Source organism: Phaethon aethereus (genome assembly GCF_964289735.1).
Source record: "Phaethon aethereus genome assembly, chromosome: 3".
NCBI classification, from domain to species: domain Eukaryota; kingdom Metazoa; phylum Chordata; class Aves; order Phaethontiformes; family Phaethontidae; genus Phaethon; species Phaethon aethereus.
The window spans coordinates 6,624,256-6,650,153 of NC_138576.1; the positions used below are offsets into that span (position 1 = coordinate 6,624,256).

Genomic DNA, 25,898 nt, shown 5'->3' on the forward strand with positions numbered 1-25,898 from the left:
ATGTAGAAAAAATACGTTTCAAGCCTAACGGTATGCAAAAAAAGTTCAATAAAGGTACCTTCTATCAGAAACAAACATGTAAAAAAGACGTAAAAAGAAAACGAAGAAAAAAATCATCATTGGGCTGCAAAGTTGTACGCAGAGGAAAACTTCTGCTTACAAACAGAGGGATATAGGACTCCCTTTCTAGGATCCATGTCGGACATATTCTGACTTATTCTGTCTCTCGTCCACCCAGCTCAGTGTAGATGATGGAACAGGAGCACACTGCTCACACAGCAACACACCAGAACTAAAGGGATGAATCAGACAATTCAAACAAATTTTACGTGATGGGCTATGTAAGGATTTGAGGGTCCAGGGTCACATGAAAGATGCTCACACACCACACCACAGCTTTCTGCGTTCTGCACTGGGTTAATACAGCAAACCTCTTCACATCTCACTGAACAACTGAGATCAATATAGCTTTCTTAAAATGCATTAACTCGTTCTAGTTCTCAATTTCACTTCAAAATAGAGAAGTGGTCTACGTGGGGAAAAAATGGATAACAGAAGAGGAAAATAGGTGAAATAACCTTAAAACGTAATTCACAAGCTATGACATCTCTTTTAAATTGAGAGATCCGGAAAAAAAATGTTAAGTTGCTGCAATTTTTTAAGCAATATTATTTCCAGAACAGGCTTTTATGGTTCATGCAAGTCTCCTTCTGTAGCCTGCCAGTTAAAACCCATCATCACCACCAATTCTTTATGTACATTTTCTTTTTACCTGCCTAATTAAAAAAATTTCAACAGCATATTTTCATTTCCAATATATACCACGATGTTTAATTAGCCTCTAGAACTCTATATAGTACCTAATAGTACCTATAGTACCTATAGTACCTTTGCTAAACCACCTGGACACCCACAAGTCTATGGGGCCTGATGGGATCCACCCGAGAGTACTGAGAGAGCTGGCGGAGGAGCTTGCCAAGCCACTCTCCATCATTTATCAGCAGTCCTGGTTAACAGGGGAGGTCCCAGAAGACTGGAGGCTTGCCAATGTCACGCCCGTCTACAAGAAAGGCCGGAAGGAGGATCCTGGGAACTACAGGCCTGTCAGCCTGACCTCTGTACCAGGGAAGATTATGGAGCGGTTGGTCTTGAGAGTGCTCACAGGGCATCTGCAGGACAACCAAGGGATCAGGCCCTGCTTGACCAACCTGATCTCCTTCTATGACCAGGTGACCCGCCTAGTGGATGAGGGAAAGACTGTGGACGTTGTCTACCTGGACTTTGACAGTGTCTCCCACAGCATTCTCCCGGAGAAACTGGCGGCTCGTGGCTTAGACGGGTTTACTCTTCGCTGGGTGAGGAACTGGCTGGATGGCCGAGCCCAGAGAGTTGTGGTGAACGGCGTTAAATCCGGCTGGCGGCCGGTCACAAGTGGTGTTCCTCGGGGCTCGGTTCTGGGGCCGGTCTTATTCAATATCTTTATTGATGATCTGGATGAGGGAATTGAGTGCTCCCTCAGTAAGTTTGCAGATGACACCAAGTTGAGTGGGAGTGTTGATCTGCTGGAGGGTAGGAGGGCTCTGCAGAGGGATCTGGACAGGCTGGATCAATGGGCAGAGGCCAACTGTATGAGGTTTAATAAGGCCAAGTGCAGGGTCCTGCACTTTGGCCACAACAACCCCATGCAACGCTACAGGCTTGGGGAGGAGTGGCTGGAGAGCAGCCCGGCGGAAAGGGACCTGGGGGTGCTGGTTGACAGCCGGCTGAACATGAGCCGGCAGTGTGCCCAGGTGGCCAAGAAGGCCAACAGTGTCCTGGCCTGTATCAGGAATAGTGTGGCCAGCAGGAGTAGGGAAGTGATTGTGCCCCTGTACTCGGCACTGGTGAGGCCGCACCTTGAATCCTGTGTTCAGTTTTGGGCCCCTCACTACAAGAAGGATGTTGAGGTGCTGGAGCGTGTCCAGAGAAGGGCAACAAAGCTGGTGAGGGGTCTGGAGCACAAGTCTTATGAGGAGCGGCTGAGGGAACTGGGGTTGTTTAGTCTGGAGAAGAGGAGGCTGAGAGGAGACCTTATCGCTCTCTACAACTACCTGAAAGGGGGTTGTGGCCACGAGGGCGCTGGTCTCTTCTCCCAAGTAACTAGTGATAGGACAAGAGGAAATGGCCTCAAGTTGCGCCAGGGGAGGTTTAGATTGGATATTAGGAAAAATTTCTTCACTGAGAGGGTGGTCAGGCATTGGAACAGGCTGCCCAGGGAGGTGGTGGAGTCGCCATCTCTGGAAGTGTTCAAAAAACGTGTGGATGTGGTGCTTCAGGACATGGTTTAGGGGACATGGTGGTGCTGGATTAATGGTTGGACTTGATGATCTTAAAGGTCCTTTCCAACCTAGTGATTCTGTAATGAAATCAAGAATTTAGCACATTTCAGAAAATTGGGCCTGTGTAGGACAGAAGAGAGGTTTTGGGTACACTTGGTAAGCAGCTTCTCAGAAGCCAAGGAGGAGTTACTCATCTGAGAGACCCAGGCTCTGTATCAGCTACATAAGGGCAGAAAAAGCAGCAATGGTTTCTATCTGCCTCAACAGCCGCTAGTGCTGTCCACTACCAGAAAGGATATGGACAAGGGAATTTCAGTCTTAGTGATATAATTGTTTTATTAGGCAGATGGAAGAAACCCCAGGGTGAAAAAGCAAATACTCCTGACCAAACTGCTCCCATGTCATTTTTCAACCAACTGGATAATTTCCAGTTGGCGCAGACTTTGTTTAGAAACAAGAACTGGAAAGTAGACTAATCCTATCTTACAGCTAAAAACAACACTGCTCTTCATCAAAATAATTTTCATTTCCTGATGTGAAAAATGTATCGGTAACAGCATGATATTAAAATGATGCTGGACTGGCTTTATGAAACTGAAGCTGCTTTTCATAGAATCTTGTATCCAGAGCAATCAATACGAAGGCAACAAGCCCAGTGACTGGCAAGCAGAGTAGTAACCAAATGTAAATTTGATTTTTAAAAAACTCGTTCATAAAAAAGAATAAGTAGGACGTATTAAAATAATTAGTATCCCGTAGAGTGCAGTTTCTTGCCCTGTGGCACTGTTTCACACTGTCTCTGTGTCAAAGAAAGATACGTGCCTTGAGAAAGCCATTATTTAAGTCCATAATGTAAATACAATCTGCAGAGTGGGAGACAAACATGTTGACTCGAGAATTCTGGCTTTGAGGTCAATGAGATTTTCAAAGCACTGAAGTTTGGTGCAGATAGACTCTAAGCGACATGAGAGGATGTAACACTACCAATTTTGGGGGAGCTAATCAGTCAAAATAAAGGGAGGCAACCTGTTCACTGCTGAGGTTACGTCTTCAAATGGCAGAGGGTCACCTGCAACGACCTGCAAATCACCATATGGCAGAAGAGGTGTCACTTGTAGCCTCAAGGACATAATTTACACTTTTAAATTTCAATTCAACTGTTTACTTAACCGGTATGGGATATTAATATTTAATTAAGAAGGACAAATTATCAACAAAAAGTGAAGAAGTTCATCCTACAAGTCCCTTAATGCAGCCCACAGATTCTTTCTAAGGGCTATTTAAATCAGAAACACAGTAGACATAGACTTGCTACATAAAAACTTCAAATTTGATGGAAAACATGTAGGGGACAATAAGTCAAAGAGGTTAAAAGCAAGGGTACCTTCCTATAGGTGAGTGGTCTCAAAATAGAGTAGTTCAATATCTACCAATCTGCAGCTATTATCAAGCACACACTTTACACAGATATATAAATGCCTATTAATTATCATTTTACCATACCTATACCAATTACTTATTCCCAAAGTAAATTCTCCTTATCCGAGACATTTTAAACCGAGGTCCTGCACCTGGGTCGGGGCAACCCCCAGTATCAGCACACGCTGCAGGATGAAGGGATGGAGAGCAGCCCTGCCAAGAAGGACTTGGGGGTCCTGGTGAAGGAAAAGCTGGACATGAGCCGGCAATGTGCGCTCACAGCCCAGAAGCCAACCATGTCCTGGGCTACACCCAAAGCCGCGTGGCCAGCAGGGCGAGGGGGGGGATTCTGCCCCTCTGCCCCGCTCTGGGGAGACCCCCCTGCAGTGCTGCGTCCAGCTCTGGAGCCCTCGGCACAGGAGAGACGTGGACCTGCTGGAGCGGGGCCAGAGGAGGCCCCAGCAACGCTCCGAGGGCTGGAACAGCTCTGCTGGGAGGACAGGCTGGGAGAGCGGGGGGGGCTCAGCCTGGGGCAGAGAAGGCTCCAGGGAGACCTTAGTGCAACCTGCTAGGACTTCAAGGGGGCTTATAAGAAATTTAGCAGGGCCTGTTGCAATAGGACAAGGGGTAATGGCTTTAAACTGAAAGAAGGCAGATTCAGATGAAATATAAGGAAGAAATTTTTCACCATGAGGGTGGTGAAACCCTGGCCCAGGTTGCCCAGAGAGGTGGTAGATGCCCCATCCCTGGAAACATTCCAGGTCAGGCTGGACGGAGCTCTGAGCAACCTGCTCTAGTTGAAGATATCCCTGCTCATGGCAGGGAGGTTGGGCTGGATGGCCTTTGAAGGCCCCTTCCAACCCAAGTTATTCTATGATTTTCTTAAAGTCCATCTGCTCTGCTTCTGTTTTACTATAAAACTACACAAAAAAGTTAAAGCTTAAGCAGAAATTTTAGCAAACACCGAGCCAATGATATTAAAAAATATTCTGTATTTTTTTGTAGGCTGCAGTATGCACTGACTAATATCCTGTTTTGGGACTGCTACTGTAAGCCAAGCAAATGTTTTTATTCAGCAATACTTAGTGACACCAACCTCCTTCTCCTACCACAAGAAATATCACTACTTTGGGAGTTAATGTTGTGGGTGGGTAGTTTAAATCACTACAGTTTTTCAACAGTTTCAGCCTAGTTATCTGCCACAAAAGCAAGAAAGAGATATCTAAACATCTTTCCTCTTTATTCATTTATTTAAAAAATTCAGACAAAAATGCATAAACTTCCCAAACCTCTAAAAATTCAAGTATGCTAATAATTTACTTCTGTCTAACATAAGCAGCATACTTATTACTGTTATGGCCCAGCATTTGGCTTTGCTCCCAGCTGTCGTGATTAATAAGAATTTTTTTTAGTTCAGTGATTCTCAGATTATGGTTCAAGGACTAGCAGTAGCCTGCAGAAAGCTGGCTGGTCGCAAAGTCCTAGAATTCCTCTAATATAATCAGCTGTTTCTAAAGAGAAAGGTACTACCTTTCATACTCCAGTAGTTTTCTTCTTAGGATCTGTAAACAAGAGAGCAATATGAAATCTCATTTTTAGACAAAAATGTGCATCTGAAAAGTCTCACCAGCCTGAAGAGACAAACGGCACACCTGCAATAGCAAGCGTACTTAAAACCAACCAATGGCCACATCAGCACAGAACCCAAAATAATAAACTACTACTCAACAGAATTCATGAGCTCAAGAACACCACAACCACATCCACAACTTGAGAGCTTTCAGTCAGCTTGACAACAGTCAGAAACTACCTGCCTCTTGCAAACCACTATCCAAGCCCCAAGCGGGACTAGACGTTGATTCCGCAAGCCCGGGTTCTTGAACAGCTTGGAGAAGTGGAATAACCGCCCCACACCAATAACTGGCTGTAACAGAAGAGTGTAAGCGCTGTGACGGCACCATCGGAAGCGCTGCCGTCCCGGCCTCGTTGCTAAGCTCCTAATGTTCTTGCAGCTTTGCCATATTCGCCACAAGTCCAGGTGTCTGCATTTGCTTTAGAGCATGCTGAAAACGAGGCATGGCAGGCGAGCATTCCACGTACCAGAGAGAGAAAGTGATACATACCGTCCTCCATACGTCCAGAAATTACATGCAGGGAATCGTACCCTGGGCTGCGCCCAAAGCCGCGTGGCCAGCAGGGCGAGGGGGGGGTTCTGCCCCTCTGCCCCGCTCTGGGGAGACCCCCCTGCAGTGCTGTGTCCAGCTCTGGAGCCCTCGGCACAGGAGAGACATGGACCTGCTGGAGCGGGGCCAGAGGAGGCCCCAGCAACGCTCCGAGGGAGAACAGGCTGGGAGAGCTGGGGGTCTCAGCCTGGAGCAGAGAAGGCTCCGGGGAGACCTTAGTGCAGCTGCCAGGGCTGAGAGGGGGCTTAGAGGGAAGATGGGGACAGACTTTTTAGCAGGGCCTGTAGTGACAGGACAAGGGGTAACGGCTTTAAATGGAAAGAGGGCAGATTTAGATTAGATCTAAGGAAGAAATTTTTCACACTGAGTGTGGTGAAACCCTGGCCCAGGTTGCCCAGAGAGGTGGTAGATGCCCCATCCCTGGAAACATCCCAGGTCAGGCTGGACGGGGCTCTGAGCAACCTGATCTAGCTGAAGATGTCCCTGGGCTAGATGGCCTTGAAAGGTCCCTTCCAACCCAAACCATTCTGTGATTCTGCATTTGTTTTTATTACAAAAATATGATACTGCTGACTATTACTTGTCACAATTCACCAGAACTCAAAAGATGTGCTTCACACAACTGTTTAGACACATGAATGTCTTTATACAGCTGTAATTTTGATTTCAAGTGTACTCCTTTGCAGTGGCCTTCACCGAGTATCATCCTATTGCTAAATTTAAGGTTGTTCAGAATTTTGACGCCACCCCACCAGCACAGTGTCATCCACACATTTTTTTTTTAAGTTTCTTCTCTGTTGACTAGTGTCATTAATGTCAACCTGGTTCCAGGAAGAAGCATGTGAGCTTGTCTACTTAAATGCCTGCACTCTTTGAGAATGAACCACTTCTGTTTTAGACTTTTTTTAAACAACTATGCAACCACCTTATGGAAATTATATTTAAATTGTAGATTACTTATAAAAATTACTTGTTGAACAGTGTGAAAGGTTTAGTCAAAATATCCACCTTCCACATCTCCTTTATTCCACTTGTCCAATTGCCCTGTCAAAGAAGGAACACATATTGATTCGACATGATTTGCTCTAGACAACCCAGGCCTAATTAATCCCTAAGTACTTACAAACTTATTTCCCAGAACTCAAGTTAGATAAAATTATCTGTAATTATCCAGGCCTTTCTCCCCCTCCTCCTTTTAAACACCAGTGCTATTTTTTCCCATCTCCCATCCTCCCATCTCTGTAGCCTATGAACTCTCAAAGATAATTTCAGAGTGGAAAGATTATTTCAACTATATCCTAAGGTATTCTTTGGTAGATTTTATCAGGTCCCGTACACATAAGTAACTTTACCTTACCTTGTATTTTTAGCAGTTTTTCTCTGCTCTGGACACCACTAGGCTTTTTCTGTTTGTTTGTTTCTATTAATTTAGCTGATTATCTGTCAAGCTCTTTATGCAGGCTAACACACAAAACCAGTCACACCTTAACCCTCCCTGCATTGCTCGTTATGTGCCATCTTCTTGTTGTTAATGGATTTGCACATTGTTTTCCTTTTACTTCTTATGCATCACAGGAATTCCCTTGCTCTTCTTTAAATCCTCTGCTAATTGAAATTCATTTTGTGGTTTTGCACACTCAGTTTTCTTTTTATATAAAAATCCTTAAACTGCTGTAAAGCAAAAGGAATATCTGATCTAGCCATAACAGTCTCTTAATATACATCCCATCTGTCCTTTGCACCAGGATGGATAATCACCATTATGCATTCAAAAGTGCCTCCTTGACTGCTAATTTTCATGCACTTCTCAGTCTCTCAGAGAATCTTCTTAGAGGACACTATTTACCAGCTCCATAAAGTTCCTGAAAATAACTTTTCAAAGAAATTATTTTCCTTGTTCATCTGACATCAGACTTTCTTTATTTCAAAACCTTTCTTCAAAATAAATTTTCACCAAAAGTATTTGCCATTATTAATTTCTTAATTGCTATGGTCAAAACCTAAAATCAAATTCAAATTACCTACAACCATTTGCTGAAAGAAGTATGCCCAGAACATTCTCCTAATTTGATATATTATGTCTTACTGTTTGCATACTTTCAACAATTTAGAAAGTATTGTTATTTATTTCTAGTATCCTTTACTACACTGCACAACAACAAGGGAAAACACACAATTCCTTCTTACATTCCAGAAGGATGACTCAGAAAGGAAGACTGAGAAGGTGGGAACAAGGTATATGAAAAGAGAATTTTTAAATTTTTTTTGATGGTTTACAAAAATATATTCTGTCCTACACATGCATATGTAGCTTAGTCTAGTCACATTTAATCGCTTAATTTCTTGTAAGACATTTAACACCAGAAAGTTTTGAGGAGAGAGTGGAAAGGAGAGGGGCAGCAGCCCAGCGTAACAGTTCACAAAGGGATTTTGTTACCCGAGGCAGAACAGAAGCCTGTGGAATGTGCTTTCAGGGAAGCAGATGAACTTCCAATATTAATTTACCTAAGGTTTCAATGATACCAACACCTGCTTGGTAAAAGCTTTGTCACAAAGTCCTCCTTTTTTTGACCATCACCTGGTTTCATATGACATCTTGTGTCAGCTTCTCCTCTCAAAGTCCCTAAATCATTCCACTACAGCATCAGAAGTCATCTGTTGTCACCTTGGTCTTCCATTGATTGTTCTTTTTTCCATTAATTCACTCTGCATCCTAAACTTCTCTGCCCCTGTCACCCACCCAAGGCCTGCCCCAGCCTCTGCAAGAGTCTTCTCCATTCTTGGTCTCGCACCATAGTGGCACTTGTGACGGAAAAAAACCAAAACCAAAACAACCAAAACAAGTCCTGTCATCATACTGACTTCTCTCTTCTGAAACCCTGTGCTCTCCTTCCTCATTTCAGCCACCTTTTTGAATAACCAGCTGCTTTCCTCCTCCCTCAGGTTAAAACCACAGCTTAGGACTTCCACTATACCTGCTCTTTAAAGATACTTGCTTCTCTTAAATAAATGTAAATAAAAGACAATTTCTGAGGGTGTGTTGCTTTTGTTTTTTTTATCAGCACTAGCAAATGAAATAATAATCCACCTCAAACAAAACACCCCCCCCAAACCTTATAAAAGGATCCAAGCCTTCTCTGCTACAGAGAAGTGGTGGTTAAAACAAATTTCCCAGTATAGTTCTAATTATTTAGACAATGAAAAAGTTTGTACTCTTATTGGTTTAGTTATTGGTTTTCTCTGAGAAACATGGCAAAATAACCAAAAATGAATGAACCGTGTCATCAGGCAAGAAAATACACAGCAAAAGATGATGAAACTTGAGCTTGGTAAACTTGGAGTAAGATTTATACAGCAAATGAAACAATCATCTCCTCCATAAATGGAATTTTCTTTCTGGAGAGGATTAGCAGTTCTTTTACCATAACTTGTTCATCTGCCTCCACACCAGCACATCTGACCTACATGAATAAAAGGACAAATGAGATTTCTTCAGGGTTACCAATTTCTGGCCATAACACAGCAGAACTCATGTTGCATGATTCAGCTGTCTGAGCGCCTCCACCTTTCATGGCCAACGGATCAAGATTACTCACTGCAACACAGAAAGCAGGCAGATACTTCCCCAAATGGCAAACTGGGCTGAAGAAATTACAGTGTACAGCTGCCTGCTGATACCGCTCTGAGCACAACAGGTTCACTGTGTTTCTCAGCTCAGTGACTATTGATTTCAACAGATAGAACTACCTGGTGCTGCAAAACTGGAAGCTCTTCCATGCTGCAGTACGTTTCTCCTGCTAAATATTAAGCCGTCTTGCAAGATAAAGTCTATCTCTCCTTCCAGATGCTGCCAGAATCTCAGGTAGATTCTGAAAGGCAGCAAGTTCGGGCTAATTCCAAAAAACTGCTAGTAACTAACCAAAGCTCAGAATCACAGAGAATCACAGAATCACAGGTTGGAAGGGACCTTCAAGATCGGTAAGTCCAACCATTAATCCAGCGTCACCATGCCCACTAAACCAGGTCCCGAAGCGCCACATCCACATGTTTTTTGAACACTTCCAGAGATGGTGACTCCACCACCTCCCTGGGCAGCCTGTTCCAATGCCTGACCACCCTCTCAGTGAAGAAATTTTTCCTAATATCCAATCTAAACCTCCCCTGGCGCAACTTGAGGCCATTTCCTCTCGTCCTATCACTAGTTACTTGGGAGAAGAGACCAACACCCACATCACCACCACCTCCTCTCAGGTAGTTGTAGAGAATGATAAGGTCTCCCCTCAGCCTCCTCTTCTCCAGACTAAACAACCCCAGTTCCCTCAGCCGCTCCTCATAAGACTTGTGCTCCAGACCCCTCATCAGCTTCGTTGCCCTTCTCTGGACATGCTCCAGCACCTCAACATCCTTCTTGTAGGGAGGGGCCCAAAACTGAACACAGGATTCAAGCTGCGGCCTCACCAGTGCCGAGTCCAGGGGCATGATCACTTCCCTACTCCTGCTGGCCACACTAGTGCTGATACAGGCCAGGACGCTGTTGGCCTTCTTGGCCACCTGGGCACACTGCCGGCTCATGTTCAGCCGGCCATCAACCAGCACCCCCAGGTCTTTTTCTGAGCTCCTTGCTCTCTGGAAAGCATCTAGAGCTCAAACAGCATTTGAGACTGAACATCTACAGAACCTGATTATTAAACCCAAGGATTATTAATTACACTAAATCTGGTACATTCCAGTCCAGTTTCCTAATCAGAAAACTTACTTCCTGGCTCCTTAGTTCTCCAACTGCAAACGAGAGTACTTGGAGCTTTTTAGCCATAACACCACTTGGAAGTTTTCTGGCAACTCCAGGAGTGCAGAAGAGATACACACACTGCCATGGAGACGCCAGCAGCAGCCGACAGCTACTGCAGCACCCGGCTCTGCACAGGCCCGTCTGTCTGGCTCGCTATTGCGCCGTTTGCTGGGCGGACATCCTGCAAGGGCAGTGGGGCTCTTCTACTCCATCAGAGCTGCTGAAACCAAAGGCTTCCTCTTGATTCAGCACCATCAAAAACTCCAAATGGGGGCAGTTAAACGCATCACAAGAACACTGATGTTCCAAGAAGGTGATCTGTGCTTTCAGGAATTAACATGAACAAAGCAGAAATCAACCTGAATTCTAGATGGAAAGCATAGGCTGGAGCCAAGCTTGATGGCTGCATGTGCATTGAGAAGCATTATCAATGAGATATGCGTTTATTATTTGGCCAGAAAAAGTAAAACGTATAATATCCTATACTGCAGTTAGTGCACAGGGCAGCTAAGCTGTCATGCCTCAAGCTAGCAGCAGTTGAGGCTCATCTGTATCATCTACACCAAAGCAAAGAGTCAAGACTCAACACTAGAAAGTCCATAAATACAGTCACTTCAAGGAGGGTTAGACAGTACAGTCTCAGAAGTCTCCCATGGGGAAAATTTTAATTCTCTTGGCATTTGGAAGGAGAAGGTGCCTCTTCGCCATATGAATGGGGGAATTTTTCAGGAAAAACCCCCACACACAGTCCTGGCGCCACTATAAACACACTGGTGGAAAACACAAAATCCTGCAGCAACCGAGCCCTGAACTAGAGGCTTAGCTTGGCCGGTTTCTGGACCTTGGCAGCTTATGTGTTTGCCAAGTATTTGATAAACTGTAGCACTCTTCTTGTTCAGCATCTCTTCACCAAGGAACAATTCACTGCTCAAGACCACACTGTCATGGTTGTTTGGATTTTAGCATATGATCAGATAATATCATCCAAAGCAACTATGCTGTTCAGCACATGAATGATCAAAACTAAGTAAATCATTTAACACCTTTGGTAGAATTACCCCTAGAAAATATTAAAGAATTGTCCAAACATAAAGCATATCCATTAGTCTCTATGCAAAAAAATGTATTAAAGAGATACACAGAAGGTTGGTGCAGACCTCTGCCTCAAAAGCTGCAATCTGTCTCAAAGCTCAGATCACGCTATGAAGTGGCAACTGGTATCAGTAAAACTTGACACAAAACAGTGCACATACACAGCACCTTCAGAGAAGAATGAGACTAGATCGCTACAGACTTGAAAACAAGGTGCTCTTGAAAACCTTGTGAGAAAAACAGAAATAATTTGGGTACTTCACTTCTCTAGGTTCTTCTGGGAGTTATAAGCAAAGTCATTATTTAATGAAAAATCGGTATCTCACCTGTATCTGTATTAAGAGTACCGCATCTATAGCTGTACTGATTAATTCTTCAAATCTGCTGAAGAAAATCATCATCTCTTCATTGTTCCTCACATAGGCTGGGCCATTTATCAGTAAAATTGCAAGGTCCATCTTACCTTATTACCTGCCTTGGAATAATGCTGCAACCTTCTAGCAACACATTCTAGCTGTTATTTATTTTCTTTTGACCACAAATTGCTCATTGTCTAGTTATCCTTATGAAAAGGAAGTATCTTCATGCGACTTCCAACAGAAAGGAGGATCAAAAAGAATACAAAACCCCCTGATGACTTACGTTGGGTCTGCGTGGCCAGGGTTTGGTAGCAGGGGGCGGCTTCTGTGAGCAGCTGCCAGAAGCTTCCCCCGTGTCCCACAGAGCCAGTGCCAGCGGCTCCAAGAGGGACCCGCCGCTGGCCAAGGCCGAGCCCATCGGCGACGGTGGCAGCGCCGCTGGGAGAGCAGAGCTGAGAAGGGGAAAAACCTGCGCAACAGCAACTGCAGCCGGAGAGAGGAGTGAGAACATGGGGGAGAACAGCCCTGCAGCCCCCGGCCCAGAGCAGGAGGGGCAGGAGGGCTCCAGGCGCCGGAGCAGAGGTTCCCCGGCAGCCCCTGGGGAAGCCCACGGGGAGGCCGGCTGTGCCCCTGCGGCCATGGAGCTCCACAGGGGAGCAGATCTGTACCCGCACCCAGGGAGGGCCCCATGCCAGAGCAGGGGGATGCCCGAAGGAGGCCGTGACCCTGTGGGCAGCCCGCGCTGGGGCCGGCTCCTGGCAGGGCCTGTGGCCCCGTGGGGAGAGGAGCCCCGGCTGGAGCAGGTTTGCTGGCAGGACCTGGGACCCCGTGGGGGCCCAGGCTGGAGCAGCCTGTTCCTGAAGGACGGCACCCGTGGGGGGGGCCCAGGCTGGAGCAGTTGGTGAAGAACTGCAGCCCGTGGGAAGGACTCATGTTGGAGAAGTCCATGGAGGATGGTCTCCCGGTAGGAGGGACCCCAGGCTGGAGCAGGGGCAGAGTGTGAGGAGTCCTCCTCGTGAGGAGGAAGGAGCAGCAGAGACAAGGTGTGATGGACCGACCACAGCCCCCACCTTAAGGGTTCAACTGCCTTCACACGGGGCTGTTAGGAGGATGAAGGCAAAGCCTAAGCTATCTCTGTAACACAGGTTACAGGCAGTACCTCGGTCTGCAACAGCACTGAGTGCATGATCCCAGGTTTGCTGTCTCAGAGTCTCTCAGCACCGACACTGAAGCCATGCAGCAGGGTCAATGTGCTGGAACCAGCACTAGATCTTCTGGGACGTTTTGACTAACAGAGAGAACATGGCTACCATTAAATTAAAAGTGGAAAATATCTGTCTGGACATGTACCTGTTTACTTAGGTACTAAATATTTATGTTGCTTTTGAAATTTTTTCATATTCACAACATAGCAACTAAGTCTAAAAAATAGATTACAAACTTCTTAAAACAGAAAGATAAAAGATGTCGCCTTTAACTCACTTATTTTTACATCAGTTGTATCTCCATTACAGCTTTTTGAACTCTGTAGAAAACGAGGTTGCATTTATCTCTCCAAACCATACAGCCCTACTTTAAAAACGTTAATACAGATAGAGTAAATGAGCAGGAAAATGAAGAGTTTTAATTCTTCGCTCTTTCTTCCTTACTCTAGATGAAGACAGACAGTAAGCAGAAATCAAGAGACATGTATTTCTCAAGCAGAACTATTGGATCTTGAAGATTTCACAGATGCAACATTATTTGCAAACAGAAGGAAGTATCAGGTTCAGAAAATACTAACAGAAGAAGTTATAAAGCAGTCCTTTCAAGCCATCAGGGTATTTTTGGTAGTCATGCTGTTGTTTGGTTTCCTCCTATAGGCCCAGTCTGTGCAGTCTTATGACTCTGCAACAGCCTCTTCCCACAAATCAAGCTCACGTGGTTAAGGAAAAGAATTTGAAAACAGAAACCCTGAAACTCTCCCAACAAGTCACGATTTCTGCCATTGGGCAGCTGGCAGTATCCAGTGAGACAGCAACACTCCTTCTCTACAGCTGTCTTCTCTTGACTCTAATCTTAGAGCACTTAAAACTTTAAACCTCACAACATCTCTGTGAATGAGCCACTTTTACAAACGGAGAATTGAAGCAGGGAGGAAAAAAATACAAGAACCTAGTACGCTTTTGCCCTCTAGACCTCAGAAGTTTAGATAAGACGATAGACTGCTAAACTTCTCAAAGGCAACTGCAGGGCAATGAGTGATCTCCAAACCATCCATCGCAAACGACTAGTATTAACAGCGTGCTCACTGGAGCCTTTGAGCTGAATATTGTGTTTACAGATTGACAGAGATCCTGCTCCAGTGGGGATTAATCTCCCAAAGCAATACAGTCAAAACAGTGAAACTATTTCTACTATTTCCCTTTACTGCCCGGCTCATGTCCACATTGTTTTTTCCCCACATTAAGGTAATGTTCCTACCCTCATTACTTTACATTACTGTCTTAAGAGGCAAATTCGATCAGTCTGGATCATTAGTATTTCTTCTCTGCTATAGTAGTGCCTCATGATCCCCATCACACCTTGTTGCCTATCGGAATGGTGCATGTGAACATCATTGAAGAAAGAACATGAAGAATTAATAATATAAGAATATCTTGCTTAGAGTAAGAAGTAGAAGTTTAAATTCTCTTCCACTGTTTCAGTGATGTCTGGAATGTCGCTATAAACAAGATATTCACTAACTAATTGCTTATATAACAAACATCATTACATAAAATTATCATCTAGAGGCACTAAAAGAAGAATTTTAATTATCCAGGTGAACTTCAAAGCAGAACTGCACTTTGTGATTTCTATGGTTGTCTTCTCAGGTTTCCTAATTCCTGACATAGAGGCATTGTACACTTAGTAGCATCTTGATTAGCCTGACCCAATTTTTGGATTACAAAAGACAATTCAAAGCAGCAGCTGATCAAAACCGAAAGGCCTGTTGGATGGGTTCATGGATGATAAGTCAACGGTGTCAGTGCTGTGGGCCAGCTGCCAGTTTCAGGGCATCCACACAAGCCTCTCTTTGTTGAAAAGATGAGCCACTTAAAATGCTGAAACTAAAAAGCTCTGCCTTCAGTTCTAAGTAATCGCTCTCCGGTTCCAGAGCCCAAAGGGAAAAAAGAGTATTTCTGAGCCTGCCTGCCAGACACTAAGAGCATAATGCCTGCAGAATAAGGTCACTTCCATAGGTGGAAAAGCAGCAATAAGCTCAGCAGCTCATTCCACTCCAAGCCCTGTGCCCATTAGGAGCCTTGGCTCTCTGCAAGAACATCCCAGCACTGGAGGGCTGTTGCTCTGGAGGAGCCAACTTCAGGAGGCATCATTGCCACCTGCTGTGAGGGCTCCTGCTGTACAGCCCAAACACACACCAAGCTCCTCCACTGCAGGCCTGGCCAACGGGGCAGCTCCTGTCCACCAGCCTCTTCAGCCTCCCAGCTGCAGTCAGCCTCCCGGGTGCATCCAACCCACGTGCTGCAAGCGGGACAGCGATGGCTCAGTGCAGCCAGCATCCTTCGCCAAAGCCTCACTTCAATTCTAACCCTAAATTGGAATAAAGTAAACTATGCTGCAAGCATATCCTAAAACCAAAAACACAATCCTTGCTGACATTAGAAAACCACTTCTACAGGACTAATAGCTCATTTTAACAAATCTCATCAAGAACCACATGCATCATGAAATCTGTGCAACCACTGAAGGAACATTCCCTTCACACAGCCAGAAATTTCCCTACAGAAAACTTTCCCCTATGTGAAAAGCTCTATAGCAGAAGAAAACTGAAAAGACAATAGCCCAGACTTCAGTTTTCAGTACTGCTTGTGCCTTCCAGTTGACCTGCAGAAGGGCTGGGGGAAGAGGAGCACACAGGAGAACAGGGCAGGGGGAGAAGGCAGGACTTCTGTGCTTGCTTTTGCTCTTTTACTTCAACTTCCACACCCATCTCTCTTCAGAAACAGCCTCCTTCCTTTTCAACCTTAAAGCTTGACTTTCCCATCATCCTATCAAAGACAAATATTTTTATGTTGACAGTGACCATCCTGTCAACAAAAAAACCCACCTCTGCAGACAAAAAAACATTTTTTTTTTTTTGGCTGCAATTCTCCTGGATGTGAGCAAAGAGCAGTAGGTCCCTCCACCTTTAAAATGCTGGTAGCACTGAAACTTTCACAAGGAGGGTGCCTACACCTCAGCCTGCTGCGCATAGACTGGGAATCGGCGCAAAACTAGCTAGGCTTGAGGACTGGGAGCAGCCTAGCTGCGGCAGCGCTGCACACAGCCTCGACAACCGAGTTTGTTGACAACTAAAGTGAAAATCAGTCTGCAGTGAGCTGTGGGTCACTGAGGACAGACTGCTTCTAGCATCTCCGCCAGACAATTTCAAAGTAGACTTGCCTTTTCTAAGCTGCACTGCAGTCTGCAGTGCGGTCTCCATTGTAAATATAGCCAAAGTCTTTGCACTCCAAATTTTAATTCAGACATCAGGAAAAAAGGAAAAAGAAAAGGCGGTTTTAACTAAAGCAAAGTACAGAAAGTCCAAGTAACATGAAAGAGATTACAATTCCTGTAATGTCTCTGTAATCCTTCTGTTCTCTTTTATCCCATGTTCCTGGGCCACACTTTCCAGATGCTGCAGCTTAAATTAGGCTAATTTAAGTCTTGCCAAAATCAGTGGAAAGCTTTCTGCTAATTTTACGGAAGCCAAAATTTTGCTTTTTCATTGCTACTGTCATATCAATAAGATCACTACAGCTTTAACTTCTTGCATAGTCTTATGCTGAACATGGACCAGACACTAAAAGACAGTTGCTCCAGGTTCAACTCCACACCAATACAGGTGTAATTCCTAAATATTTTTTAAAATATGTTCTTAAGTATGACAGAAAAAAAAGGAATAAGTAATCATTTTACTACTTCAAAACACTACAGGAAACATGTCCCAGTGCAGGCGAGACTGCTCACCTGAGCCAGTCCTCTGAGTTATTCCATATTTGATCTCTAAATCCAGTATTAAACTGTTAACAAAAAGCTTAAATTAAGAAGAATGTCTTGCTGGCAACACAAAAGCATCTGTACAAAGTATACATGGTATCACCTGGTAATAAACTAACAGGGAAATAAAAATCATAATAACCTCTTGCAAATGAAAGTGGTTTTATTTCCAGATATTTCCACTGGCTTCAGCGTTTGACTTGGAATTAAACAGAACAGGGGTTCAAAATTTGTCCTCCAATTTGTAAATCCCTTTTCCCCCATCCGGTTCTTTTAATACTAAGACCAGAGCAATCAGATTAAAAACTACTGTTGTCTGTATCTTTGTCCTTTAAATAAACTGCTGAACATCACTGTATTATGCCTATGAGCTCTTCCAGATGATATGTGAAAAGCATACTTAAAATTGCTCTTTCAAACTTAATTTGCAGTGATTTTCTTGCAGCAATATGGGAATAAATGAAAAAGATAATTGTTTTCAACAGTAAGCAATTACACACAATGATTTTTTTCATCAGCAGCTGTCTAATTAAGAGACTATAAGCCCAGCATATCAAGCCTGTGATTTAAGCATTGGTTTTGAGGTATTCATATGAAATGCAATGTATACAACTTTTTGTGTTCTGTTATATTGCAGATGCACCAAAATACTTGCTACAAAGTTATAACCCTTCACAAAAAAAATATACATGATGGGGATCTGAAGAAAAGAAACAGTTGCTGTTCCACTGAGTAAAAATATCTGAAGATTATCAACATTGATAAATAACATTTATGGCAAAGCTGATCTAAAAAGTGACACCGGACTAAAAATATCTCAACAAAATTAACAATGAATGATTTGTTACAAATGTGAAAGATGCATATGCACAGATGTCAGTTATGTAACCCATTTCTTATATCATTAAAGAGTAAACACAGCCTATTCTTTCAGCTTATAAAACACAGTAAAAAGCAGACACATTTCTCTCCCGTATTTCTCTCCCCTAATTAACTGATTTTTTTTTTAACTGCATGTCTTTAACTACTGCAGCAGAATCTCATCTGCCTCCTTATTCTGAATTGATACATACAAACGCCTATTGCTCCCAAAGGCTTTTCTGAGAAGCATTTATAACAAAAGAATTGTAGGTGCATACCTTAACCTCTTGGTTGGCAAAAATCTCCACATCAACCCCACAGGCAACCAGAGTGGAGACATCACAGTCCATGCTACGGGCTGGCATCCCCCCCTTTTGAACACTGAGTTAGGCAACCTCAGAGTAACAAACGATGGGAAGGAAAAAAAAAAAATCTTCAATTCAGTATTGCAACGGAACAGTCCAAAATTCTGTTTCAGTGCCGACGATAACGGCAAGCTCCCGACACAAGCTCTTTGCACTTAACCGAGTTGCTCCTTGCCGTTCCCCGCACACCCACCAACTGAGCAGGCACAGCATAGTAACAGCGCTATTCCATCTCTCACGGCAATGACATCACCACAAAGACTGACATAAGCTAAATCTATTTTTTCAACCCTTTTATCTCTAGGCAGCACAGTGGATCAAATTGAACATGATTATGTGCTAAATCTGAACTCGGACTAAATCAATTCAAGCAGCGTTCACTGGCAACTGAGTCATAGCTGTTGTTTCAGCCGAGTGCTTATGTTGGCAAAAAAAGATCGCCTGACACTGAAAGCTCCGCTCCGAGTGTAAATTAACCCAGCATTTAAAGCCACTAAGCTCAGGGTAACGTTCGTTATTATTATACTATTATACTTCAAAATCTACAGCAGAGCACTAATGAAAAAAACAAGCCAAACAATCAAAAACCTCAGCATTCTGCTTTTAATAGCTCCAGGTCTTCTTTTTCAATAAAGCACGCTATATAACCCCGCAGATGAGATTAGAGAACATCTAGTCCTGTCATCAGGAGTGATCAACGCGCTGCAGATTTGATCCCAGCACACAGACATACAAGTTCCACTATGACGCACCTTCAGGAAGATCAGAGGCATGTCTGTGTGTGATTTGGAAGTCAATACCCGCTCAAAGAACAGAACATGAAAATTTCCCTTGAAATTAGGACTTCACACAAGGCAACCTTTATAACATCTATCCTTAGGGTTACTCCTACACAAATGTAACAGTATTCAACTGAGAGAAACAGATTTAAGTAAAGTGAAGAAGTTTTACACCTGCTTACTCAGTGGTCTGTTTATGCTTTGCAAGTTCATGTTTTAATGGTAGAAATAAAAAACCTACAAATTTGGGACTTCTAAAGTTGATCTTTATCCAAGACTTGCACCATTATTTTTCGTCTAACGTTTCATTCTTGTGATCCATAAATTACTTTTAATTGTTGGAGGCCCAGAGATGACATTTATGGGTAAATCAGATTAACAGGCAGAATTAAAATATTTAAGTATTGATATAAACCTAGCAGCAGCACATAGCTCAATGTAAGAGACTGTTCCACTCACTCCACTTCCATTGACCGATATTGCAGCTTGCACCACGTTCTGTGATGCTGCACGTAGTTTTAGACAACCTAGTTTAAAATCAGTAGCAAACCATCTCAGACAGGCATGCTGAACCACGGTCAGTTTGAGCTGCAGACTACCATACTCTTAATGAAATTCAAAATGAAGACACCCGGGGAAAATATATAGAGTTCTTTGCACCCAAACTGTGCATTCAGACACCTAAAAGCAGAAGCAGCTTCAGATTAGGCTCAAGCCACCCAGCTTACTCTTTCACCAGCACTGTGAATTTGGTAAGGGCAAGGGAATTCCAGATTAGCCGATGGCAGAACAACCTCCGCTGAGAAATCCGCTCTGCAAGCTGGCAGTAAGGCTAGATGCTGATGCAGAAAAGCTCAGATCTCTTATCAGAACATTCTTTTCCAAGTTCTATTAAATTATTTGCTTTAAGTTAAGCACTTTTTAAGTTGCATTTATAGTAGTCCCCTCAACAGTAATCACAAACTAAGATCCAGAGCCAGGAAAGAAACATATCCCAGCACTAAAGATTTTACAAACCAAGACTCTACTGATCAACAGAAATGATGGGGTAATACAAGGCAGCAAATTAATCAGTATAGTTTATCATGGTAATCAAGTGTTTTGTACACCAACCAATGACAATTTTTTTCATAAACCATAGGAAAAGACTTTTTGGAAAGAATTTGAAGTTAATATTTTTGTGCATGTTTAGAGGAACTTTTCTTCATATATTTGAATATCACATATATGTGATATCATGGAAAAAAGCCATAAAGATGCCAGATTGAAGTTCTAAGCAGGCAACAATGGAAAAATCACGTCATCAGAAAACTGAGAGGTTAGTAGGTGGTTATCAAAGAGCTGGAAGGAAACACTGAAAGCAAAGATGAGTCATGTATTTCTGAGCCTAGTGAAAGATTTAGCAGTAAGGACCAACAGGACAACAAAACATAACAAACATTTGAAAAAGGGGAAGATCGAGAATTAGATGATGCTGATTCCTAAGGTCTAAGAGAAAGGGATCTGAAGTGAACGTGATGACTGGCCGGAGTGTGGTTTCATAGCAGTAACAGGAAACAGATCTTACAATACAGAGCTACACTGGATAGTTCCACAATAATTTATCTCCTTTTTTCATTTTTAAAACTGTCACCTATCAATTTCAAGAGCCCATCTTCTAATGAAAACTGGTACATGGTGTGTGAACTGATCTCTTCCACTTCATGATTATTCTTGCACTTCTACTATTCATCTCCTTTCAAAACAGAATCGTCGCCATTTTTCCACTCCATCTGAGTAAGGAAACCTCACTGAGCTCACAATTACTTTCATTTCTTGTTTCTTCTTGCCTATTCCTAAGCATAAGCTATTTTTTCCCCTTAAAAACCACTCTAGCTCCCTAGGGTATTTTACTGAGCTCTTTACAGAGACAACCTGGTTGGTTTTGCTTCTCAAAAACAAAGATGAACTATCAGAAGAACTCTACAGAGCATTTGAGTACTTCAACTTACGCCTTTCAATATAAATCATATTCTATTTGTTACTACTCCTCATTTTAAATCAAGACATAGTCCTATGCGAGATTTTTTTCAGGGCACTCTACAATTCCTTATAGTGTCATCTAATGTTAACAAATAATTTTATCATTGGACAATTTAAAATTGATTAATATTGATTGCTTTCTCCAGATCAGGAGACTTGTTTTTCAATCAGTTTTAAAGAAAGACTATTTCAATTTCTTTCAAAAAAATTCTTAGCTCTGGATTAGATGGCCTTGTTAAATTCAATTCACCAAACTCCCAAGAAAAAAATAAAGCCATGTTTCATGTATATTTTAAAGGTATCATATTTAATAAACAAAAATTAATATAGACACATATGCACTTCAGCATACTCAAAGAACTTACTCTTTCAGTAGGTTCTCCAGATCACCAACTGCTACTGGTCACAGCTTTCACAGCTTTTGTACTAATATGTGTGCAGGAAAGCCGCTTTCTTCTTGGCGGCTGCTAAGCCAGAGGATCACATATACACCTTAAAGCTTCACCTGAAAGTTAAAGGCTAGACAATATATGGAATATTAATACTGACCAATACAAGGTGGTTTTTTTTTCCCCCCTCTCAAGTAAAACAGTTGGTGCTGAGGACCTGACCACAACACTATACCTATTTCAAGGAGGAGGCTCTGGTACGCCCTATGGACTGGTACCCAGCAGCAGCACAGTAGCAGCAGTCCTGGAGGCATCCTTGGGTTTAGGCTTATCTGAAGGGAACCCACATGAAGAGTGCTCTGCGATGTGAGCCAACGCGCAGGAAGTGGAAGACTGTTTCAGAAGAAAATGACCTGAACTAGAGTACTAATGTAAGTGCATCCAAAAGCATGTAACTATTGCCGTCCCCTACCAATTTTACATTGGGCTCAAGACCACAAGCACTAATTCTGAGAGTAGAGAGAAAGGAGAGAGTCATTCAGAACTTTCTCAATTCATTTCAGGTTTTGACCATAGCAACAATTGTGCATGGAATTAAATGGGCACTATTCGCTATGTGTGAATATTTCAGGGGAATGAATTTAAGAGCAATTGAGACCCACTTGTACAACTAGGCTGAGTATGGAAATAACAAGTCTTTGCAGTTATCTGTGTAGCCAAACAGGTTCTAGAACTCAGAATAATACTGATTAAACGTAACTCCGGGTGGTATTGTTCCTTCACAAGAACCAAAGCAGCCCCTTAGCACCACTAGACTCACGATTAACACCTGATGATTATGCCTTATACTTGAATCACCAATCCCCTTCAAAAAGACAAAAAGGTTCCAAAATCAGAAGGAAAGTCATGTTGTTCCAGCCAGGGACAATCTTGCATTTATGGATTTGAACAGTACCTGGGATAACACAGTCCTTACTCTGCAAGCTTTACTCCTGTGCGTGGAGGTTTTGTTTTTCTGCAGCGTTACCATAATCATGGATGCATCTCAGCTTGATACATATAAATAGTACCATGGGTTTAAGACTTTTCAACCTCAACTGTCAAGTCATTAAAAGAACTTGTGCAAAACCTTCATACACACACTCACCACCCCCCCGCCTTTGCAAGCAAACTACTATTGATTTAGCCTTAGGAAAACTTTTCTGTACCTGGACCTCACAGTAACATCAGCCACGTTGTAACCAAAAATACCAGCTAAATTCAGAAGCACGTGTGACATTTTTTGTTCACTGGATGAAGCTTGTGCTCATTATTATAGTAATAAAGGGGTTATTTGTGTAGTAGCTCTGCTTGCAGATGCAAACCGTATCATTTAAGGCACTGTACAAATCTAGAGAAATAAAAAGAAACCTTACATCAATGACCCTTAGACACTTGAATGTTTTTAATGTAAATCTATTTACGGTGTTCCATTCGAGTCAGACATAATGATGTACATCTTTATCGATCTCATTCAGCCTACTAAACATTTAAACTGAGCTCCCTTATATTGCTGTAGCTTATTAAAAAATAGGATTATATTTGTAAAAATATGTTAACAGAATTATAAAAGATAAATACTTTTTAAAACGCATAAAAATGTAGTAATGTAAGAGACAGCCCTGAAAAAAAAGCCCAGAAAAGAGACAGTTCTTCCTGTGTCTCTGTCTGCAGCAGAAGATATGGAAGGCCACCCCGATACATTCTTCCGGAGAAAAGTTATGTCCTTCAAAGAGGTCTTTCATAAAGACATTAAACAAGAGTGGAATCCTGAAGACAGAGTAGGGTTCAGCTCAGCCACAGAAGAAAAAAGAACATGCATAATTATTTTTTGTTCCTATGACAGCAAGCATTGACTCGTGCTAAAGTAGATTATCCCCAAAAGGGTGGAAGTAACAGGTAAATCCAGCCAGAGGAAGACACCAGCAACACATCAGACCAGGGAAATGTGGGCCAAGAACCGGGAACTCAGGGGAGGAGTTATCCTCACCTCAAGCTACGCTGCAGTTTATCCTCTGCATATATTGAAGGGTGAAAGGCTGGCACCTTCAGGACACAATTCAGAAAGAGATATTTGAAGTTAAGGGAGATGTGAAAGCGAACGAGATTACAACACACTACCCGATGCTATGAGCTAGCATCACCATGCCAGATGGATTCATCGTTACCTGGAAATAATATTCCAACTCTTAATTCCCAAACAGAATGGCCACCAAATGTTACTCTGTTAAATTATGCCCCTTTTAACAACGTTGTGAGGACTTTAACTCTTGTTGTATACCCTTTGCAAGGCATGAGAAAGCATGAGATTCCATTAATGTCCATTAGCAAACTTCTCCAAGAACAGTCAACAGCTGAAACAAAAGCGTGTTAAGCCAGAGGAAGCCTATCTGCCCCGACTTACTTTTTCCTAGGTCCTAAATTACTATCAGAATCTTACAAATTTTCAGAGGCTGTGGAACACAGCAATATCAAAGATATAAACCAGAGCATGTAGAGCATCTTTGAACCCACCAAAGATGATAAATAGATTAAATATACATCAAATAAAATATCATTTAGATAGAAAATTTAACTGGCATTTACAATAAATAAGGAAAAATGAACTATCCAACAGCTATAAAAACACTGATTTTTCCAAGAAGAGTTTGACCCCCAAAAATTCTAAATTGGCAACAACTGTGGCAAAAAAACCCCCTCTGATCCACCCCTTCTCATAACTAATAATCAATCCTATGGTTTGAAGATTTTTAAAGACAGAATTTTGGCCAGAGAAAAAAGAAAAATGGAAGTTTAATTAAACTTAGAATAACCCTAAATCAGTGAGTTTATAATAAATGCAGAAAATATAGAGCTTGGAAAATCCCTAGCTGAAGCATGCCTTGGCTGTCCTTGGTTTTTGGAAAGGTGACTTCTGTATTATAAATTATGTTTTGCTTTGTTTTTATGTAGGTAATAGCTTTCTGTTAGTCACACTTAGAGATCTCAAAATCAGAGGGTCCAAGAGTCAGAAAATAAAACAAATCATAAACATTATGAAGGATTTCTTCCCCCTTTAATAAAGATAATATTAGGCAAGTCAAAGACCTACATACGATAACGTGAGAATACTTCGGTGACTGAATAAACGACTATGTCATTTAGCCAACATAATTTTGCCATCTCATTTAGCTACGAGTTTCAACTCTGAGTCAGAATTGTTCAATTACTTTTAACACAGCAGCATCATTCATAGTCCACAGCTTCCAAGTATATGCGGGGAGGTGTTAGGGGGTAGAAATCAGTGCATGTGTCTTCTGTCCACCGGAAATGGTTACAAATCCTTCTCCATGCCAGATCCACACAGGAGAAGAACTATTATGGTTCCAGACTACAAAACCTCCTCTCATAAAATGAGCTGCCGCAGTTCAGAAGTCAGGACATCCTTGATTCATTTGGTGAACAGATGACCACCCACAGGATACATCACACACACACACGAATCCCTGATAACAGAAGAGGATCATAACCCTGCAGCATAAGCTAAATTTATTTGCGGTCTGTCTACACAGTATCATAGATAAATCGCATAGGTTTCAGTTTTAAACTAAGAGAGCTAAACATAGATCTCCACATCCTGATATATACGTTGCCATCACAGGCAACAGATTGGGGACTTAATTTCATTGCTTGAGCGTGGATAGCTAGTGCAATGTGAGATGCCTTAGGGTATCCAAGACACATGCACAGCGTTGACAAACACGATAAAGGATCTCTGGAAGACCCTCCTCTTCTGAATCATAAGTCAGAGGCCCCAAAAGACTCTAAATTAGAGTGCTAATTTAAATTAGCACACCAAGCACCGGTATTTGGGCAACTGAACTCTTCTGTTCAATACACTCAATCGACTTCAGCGGGATTTTGCTGTCACTTGATGTGTAGTTTAGGATGGGCTGAATAGCTCTTTAACCTCCACTGAGTGCTAACTGCCAGCAACTACAACAGAAGCTTAAACATATAGTGCATATGTACATTTGGTATGAGTGCCATACCTTGGACAAAGACTGCAAAACAGGTGAAGTGCTTACGTATATTTACTCTTGCAGTACATGTATTCACTCCTGCAGTACTTGAAAAGAGAATTAAAACCAGGTCATACACAGATTCTCTATTAAGAATAAGCATTCTGTTGTTAAATGCCACACACACAGGATGCCAGGCCAATGCTCTGAGAGCCACAAGAAACTCTGAAATAGCAGGTACCTTCTCAGTTCACATT

General features: G+C 42.5%; 1 protein-coding gene across 3 annotated transcripts in view; it reads right to left on the reverse strand.

The window, feature by feature from the left end:
* Positions 1-25,898, reverse strand: part of RCAN2 (regulator of calcineurin 2) — a gene marked incomplete at both ends in the record, with an annotated part of 77,638 nt that overhangs the window by 21,141 nt on the left and 30,599 nt on the right. The window contains one exon of one of the 3 annotated variants that reach the window (XM_081997753.1): positions 18,325-18,427. The exons of 1 other annotated variant lie outside the window; for it this stretch is intronic. In XM_081997753.1, the coding sequence (XP_081853879.1) occupies positions 18,325-18,427 (103 nt within the window). Of the gene's footprint in view, positions 1-18,324; positions 18,763-25,898 lie in introns of those variants that run through there. One more of the 3 variants, XM_081997755.1, reaches the window with a different exon arrangement.